Below are 6,855 nucleotides of genomic sequence, written 5' to 3' on the forward strand. Positions count from 1 at the left end.
TTGAGTCTCCCATATCCAAAATGCTTGGGACCAGGAGTATTTTGGATATCGGAATATTCTGTATTTTGGAATATTTTCATATCATAATGAGATATGTTGGGAATGGGACCCAAATATACACCCAGAATGCATTTATGTTTTATATACACCTTATACACACAGCCTGCAGGTAATTTTATGCAATATTTTCAATAATTTTGTGGCTCAAAGTTTGTATATATTAGGGATGTGCAGGCTCGGATAGGTTCGAGTTTGCACGTGGAGTTCGGATTTTTCCCTCCAAAAAAACGGAACTCAGAACGAGGCAAAACGTCATCTTACATGGACGAACATCATCATTCCTGGTCTTTTGTCCAGGAATGATGATGTTCGTCCATGTAAGATGACGTTTTGCCTCGTTCTGAGTTCCGTTTTTTTGGAGGGAAAAATCCGAACTCCACGTGCAAACTCGAACCTATCCGAGCCTGCACATCCCTAGTATATATACATGAAATTCATTTATGTTTCATATACACCTTATACACAGAGCCTGAAGGTAATTTTATGCAATACTGTTAATAATTTTGCGCGTTAAACAAAGTTTGTGTACATTAACCTATCAGAAAGAAAATGTGTCACTATCACAGTCGTGCTCCAAAAATTCCATAACCTGGAATATTCCATATTTCTGAATATTTGCATATGGGAAACTAAACCTGTACTGTACTTATTACACTTTTAGGAATTACCTCTTTAAAAATCACTGTGTCTCTTTTTGGTGGGTCCACATGGAAATGAGCATGTCTGAAAGTTACAATAGAGGAGGCAAGTGGATGAAGGTGTTACATATCTTACAGTACATTTCAAAGAAACTGAGATATTTACAGTTAAAAATAAATTTGACATTTGACATAAAATGGACATAGCACTTTTATCCACAAAATATATCAGTAAATAGACTACCAACGTTTATAATAACATTGTTACTATGATCCCTAGGTCACAGCACCTTCATCAACTCACCTTTTCAATCATCATTACAAAGTGCACCTTGCTAACACTTTAACACTTTAGGACTATAAATTAGAGCTATATATCCTAAAAATGTACTTATTACAGATTATTTTATTTCTAAAATTAATTCTAAAAAGAATGGGTAATACAAAATATCCTTACTAAATGTCACTGTTTATTTTAATTTATTAATGTTTTTTTTACAGTGAATAATGTTTGCGTGCTCAATATCCGCTTGGAGATATAAAAGCAATCAACATATTATTAAATGTTGAAGATAAGAACAACTTATTTGTAACAAACAAGGCACTAATGATAGAATTAGTAGATGGTTTTATCTGTGTCCAATGTGAGTTTTCATTGTCATCTGCAGAACTTTTTTGTCAATCTTCTTAAAGCCTGTTTCACATCATCATTCCTCAGACTGTATATCACAGGATTCAACAGTGGGATGCAAAATATGTACAGCACTGAAAATACTTTGTCCTGTTCTATGGAATAGGCCTTCTTGGGTCTCATATACATCCCAAGGATAATTCCAAAAAACAGAATGATAACCGTAATGTGAGAGGAGCAAGTGGAGAAGGCTTTGCGTTTCCCCTTGTTGGAGCGAATACGTAAGATAGAAGAGATAATAAAAATATAGGAAATTGAAATAAATATTAGTGGTGTAAATCCAAATAGTGCCCCAGACACTTGTATAGCTGCCTCTATACTTTGGGTCCCACTGCAGGAAAGTTTTAGTAGAGGTTTAAGGTCACAAAATAAATGATTAATGATGTTTGACTTGCAAAAGGAGTATTGTACCAACAATGATAAATAAGTTGTTGAGTCTAGTAAGCCACAGAACCATGAGACCAAAGCCAGACAGATACAAACCCTAATGCTCATAAGAGATGAATAACGCAGAGGATGGCAGATAGCCACGTATCGATCATATGCCATGACAGCCAGAAGACAATACTCTGACACTACACACATGACGAAGAAAAACATTTGTGTGACACAGCCAAGGTAGGTAATGTTCTGGTCCCCAGTCAGACAGATGTGTAGAAGATTAGGGAGAACAGTTGATATGAAAGTGATGTCAAGGAAAGATAAGTTGCACAGGAAGAAGTACATGGGTGTATGTAAACTTGGCTCCATATAAATGACCATGAGGATAGTTCCATTCCCAGACAATGCCGTAAGGTAGACTAAAAGGAAGGTAATGAACAGAGAGAACTGCATGTGAGGCAGCTCATAAAATCCCAGGAGGCGGAACTCTGTGACTTCTGTTCCATTCCAAGTTTCCATTTCTTAACATTTAATATCACACCTACTGTAGCCGTAAATGTAAACAATGTTTTAAGGATGAGCCGTAGCACCATAGGGAGAAGGTACAAACAATCCTTATAAGAAACAACAAGTTAATCTAAAATGAAAAGATATGCAAAATGGTATAATATCAGGAGTATTATGGGTACAGTAAGGGGCTCATTTATCTTTAAATATTTGCGGCATATTCCCCGAAAAACTTCAGTTTTCTGGGGATATCCGCAAATATTTAGTATGCCCCTGATGTATTATAGAGATATTTGTCTGATATCTGCTGCTGTCCCTTCATGTCCAACAGCAGTGCAACCCCATAGGTTTCTATAGGGAATGCTATGCTATTGGATTTAGCATTCCGGAGTTTGGTTGTGAGTAATTTCTTTTGCCATGCCCAGCATCCTGCTGTAAGACTGAAAATGTAGATAGATAGATAGATAGATAGATAGATAGATAGATAGATAGAAATGAGATGGATAGAGTAGATAGACAAATAGATAGATAGATAGATAGATAGATAGATAGATAGATAGATAGATAGATAGATAGATAGATACTGTACAAAGATAGATGAATAGATAAATACTTTAGAAATACAGACATTTAGATATATAGATAGATAGATAGATAGATAGATAGATAGATAGATACTGTAGAAAGAAAGATAGATAGATACTATAGAAAGATACTAGATAGATAGATAGATAGATAGATAGATAGATAGATAGATAGATAGATATTAAACAGATGTATTGGCTCCAATTCTGGATCTGTAAATCATATAATTTTATACAAAAAGTAGAATAACTGTAAAGTAAAGAAAAATTGGTCAAAATTGGTGAAACTCAAATAACATTATAATTTGATAGCAATGGCTCTATTGTTGTCATAAAAAACACTAAATTAATATATTATAAAACTGTGATGCAAATAATGGTTAATAGGAATGAACGAAGGGCCTGATTCAGCAAGGAACGCAATCGGACATTTGTTGCGTTCTGCGCATGCATATGCATAGCAGTGCGCATGCGGTAACTGGCCACTGCAATCGGGACTGTGATCGCAGCGGCTACGCAGACCCATCGCACAGTGATTGGTAGGAAGTGGCATGGGAAACGCAGGCGTGCCAGTGCATTTGAACGCCGTTGCACGGGCATGCATAAATCCACTGCGATGCCCTACGCAGCCTATGGACTCATAGCGTGAGATGAAGTTAGCAATTTCTGAGTAAGGTCAGACCTTGTGCAAGTGTGCGTGAGGCTGCGATGGTACTCAATTATACTGATGGTTTCGCAGTCTTGCTAATCATTACGGATGTGTGTAAGGTAAAGTGGGCGGTAAAGTGATCTCAATGAGTTAGCATACTATCGCAGTTGAATTGTGTGCATAATCGCTATTGTATTCGCAGTTAGTCAGACCCAGAGTCCCTCAATAAAAATATTAACAGGGAATTAAGTATTTTAACACTGAGGTAAGTCATGTTAGCTTTTGTATTGTTTTGTACCGCATATATCTAAAGCTCTTTGATATTAGGTTAGGGGCTCCCGAGGAGGACTTAGGGTTAGGCACCCCCCAGGGAGGTTAGGGTTAGGCTAGGGGAAGGGGGGTTAGGGTTAGGCACCCCCGGGGGGAGGTTAGGGTTAGGCACTCCCCTGGGAGACTTAGGTTTATGCAGCAGGAAAGGGGGATTAGGTTTAGGCACTTAGAGGGGGTTAGGGTTTGGCACTTGGGGGGGAGGTTAGGGTTAGGCACCCCTAAGGGAGGGTTAGGGTTAGGGGGGTTAGGTTAGTTTGAACTCACCTTACCTGCTGTCGGGATCTTCACCTCTGCCGGGCCTCCACTGTCGGGATTTGAACCACCGGCCATGCGATCTTGATCCCCACAGTATGCATACAATATTACATGTTCACTATACAACAGTCTCGCTTTGCTTTTGTATTGTTGCTTAGCTGTCTAAATGCTTTATAATAATGATTTTAATATTTACTGCGCTTAAACCTCCCCCCACAATACATTGCTATACAAGAAAAGCTTTACAGTATAGATATAGCTACAGATGGAGCCACAATATATAGAGGGTGATTCCAAGTTAGGAGCAAAACAAAAAAAGTAACTTTGCTCCTGGACAAACCACGTTATTGCAGTGCGAGGGTTGAAAATACATTTTTAATTTTAATGCAGGGTAAATACTGGTTGCTTTCGCATGTACTGTAGCCAGTAAATGCTGGACATTTACATGTGGGTTTGGACACACACCTCTCAAATTTAAAGCTCTCTGTTCATTTTATATTTGCCCCACCTGCAATGCAGAAAGGTTTTACCAAGGTGCAAAGTTATTTGCTTTTTTTATTTGCTTTGCACCCAACTTAGGTCTATAAAGTATAAAGGTCAATTTTGATCAATTTTAAATTGATCTAAATCGATGTTGTGTCTCTGGGGCTAATCACACATTTACTAACACTTAAAAAAATTGTCTGTTAAATTATTGTCATGAGATGAAAGAAACCAGATAAAATCCTAGAAAATTTGCTTAGTCGTGTTGTGTTTTATTGTTTGTAACAAGGGCAAATCATTTGGAAGCTAAATGCTGCTAATGGAGTTAGGTAAAAAAAATAAAAAATACATTTATAACATAAAATCTAGTAATCATAACCTTATTATTACAGATGTTAGATAGAGTCTGCACATTTCTGGTTATAGAAATGCAATATACCTGTCAGATGAAACTCTGTATCTGTGCTCTAGAAGAACAGTGTGGTACAGTATTTATAGTCATGTTAGGTCCTATGTGAGTTGGAGCTTGGAGAATTTACATTGTCTATCATTATACAGTACCAGTTTACATTTCAGAATTGGATGAGACTTTTTGTAATCTAGATTACATTTAAGAAAAGTTATCCCTAAGCATAATTAAACTGATTAATTTGTTTGGCTAATAAAATATAATCTTAAATACATGAATGGAGAACTCCACCCATAATGTAAAATTAAATTTTTAAGGTTTTAAAAAGTCAAGATAAATCATATGGAGCTTTACTCAACAGGTTAGTGATGTTTGCTGGATTCTCAAGGGTTTTAATAACTCCACACATACAAAGGGGTAAATGTCATAGACTGTGCATTTCTGGCACATCGTGGCTCACTGCAAGTAACAGTCAGCATGTTTGAAGGTACCCATGTAACTCGTACCCATGTACTGTAACGCATACCCACGTAACTCGATGCGACTTCCATCGATTGGCCAGAAGCTGAAACTCATAGAAAACCTCTCCAACTTGATAGTGTCTTGCATTACATGGCATGTGTTCTATCTGAAACCATTTTAGGCATTGGATGGTTGAAGTCACGGAAGTATGACCTAATTAGTCCTATATAAGCTTAAATTGAGGGTTTGAGGTTTTGGAAGAGATTGTGGTTGAGGTTGGTGGATTGTTTGATATTCTATTGCGATTTCTGATTGCGTTGTATTTTTGCCTTTGTGTGTCTAGTATATATTTTTCGTTATTAATTTTTTGGTCCTTGTCTTTTATGTTTGTTTGTCTGTCCTGCTATATGTGTGTGAGGGTTGCATGCTATTGTCTGCTTCTATTGCATTTAATTATTCTGCATTGAGTGGTAGGAGTTTGAATAAAGAGGTTAGAGAGTAGTAGAAGGAGGTACAGGTACCCCAACAGTAAATTGAGGAGGTGAAGATAGGGCAGAGGAGGTAGTGAAGAGGAGGCAGGAAGTTATTGTGCATCTGGCAAGATTAAGTAACGTGCAATGTTTGTTTCAGTTATGAGGAGGAATGTGCCATGGTGCATAGTATAGTGTCAGTGTATGAAGGATTCTGGATACTCTAGCTCATAAAACTTCATTGCCCCTGAGAAGGCAGTTATTACAGTCTGTCTATGATGTAGTGAACTCCATTGGCCATGAAAAGCACAATGTAGAGAATTTACACAAGTGCTATTCTGACAAAGGGGCTTAAACTTGGCGCAGCAAAAAAGCAAGTAACTTTGCACCTGGACAATCCCTATTGCATTGCAAAGGGTGCAAATACATTTATTTTTGCATGTGCGGTAAATACTGGCTGCTTTTGCATGTAGCCCATAAATCTGGACAGCTTTATTTTTACACTGCACTTTTAGATTTGATTCTGGGCACTGGGTATAAAGTGGTCAATAATGTAGTGTAGGGTATAGAGGGGTCAGTGATGTCAAGTATGGTATAGAGGGGTCAGTGATGTAGTGTATAGAGGGGTCAGTGATGTAGTGTAGGATATAGAGGGGTCAGTGATGTAGTGTAGGTTATAGAGAGGTCAGTGATGTAGTGTATAGAGGGGTCAGTGATGTAGTTTAGGATATAGAGGGGTCAGTGATGTAGTGTAGGGTATATAGAGGTCAGTTATGTAGTTTATGGTATAGAGGGGTCAGTGATGTAGTGTAGGATATAGAGGGGTCAGTGATGTAGTGTAGGGTATATAGAGGTCAGTTATGTAGTTTATGGTATAGAGGGGTCAGTGATGTAGTGTAGGATATAGAGGGGTCAGTGATGTAGTGTAGGGTATAT

General features: G+C 37.7%; 1 protein-coding gene across 1 annotated transcript; it reads right to left on the minus strand.

The window, feature by feature from the left end:
* Window positions 1–1,356: 1,356 nt before the first annotated feature.
* Window positions 1,357–2,289, minus strand: LOC148453462 (olfactory receptor 5AR1-like). Its single transcript, XM_088462108.1, has one exon. It carries the CDS (start codon window positions 2,287–2,289, stop codon window positions 1,357–1,359), a length of 933 nt encoding a protein of 310 aa, XP_088318234.1.
* Window positions 2,290–6,855: the final 4,566 nt, after the last annotated feature.

This window comes from Taudactylus pleione, unplaced genomic scaffold (assembly GCF_031769625.1).
Source record: "Taudactylus pleione unplaced genomic scaffold, aTauple2 ptg001150l, whole genome shotgun sequence".
Taxonomy (NCBI): Eukaryota; Metazoa; Chordata; class Amphibia; order Anura; family Myobatrachidae; genus Taudactylus; species Taudactylus pleione.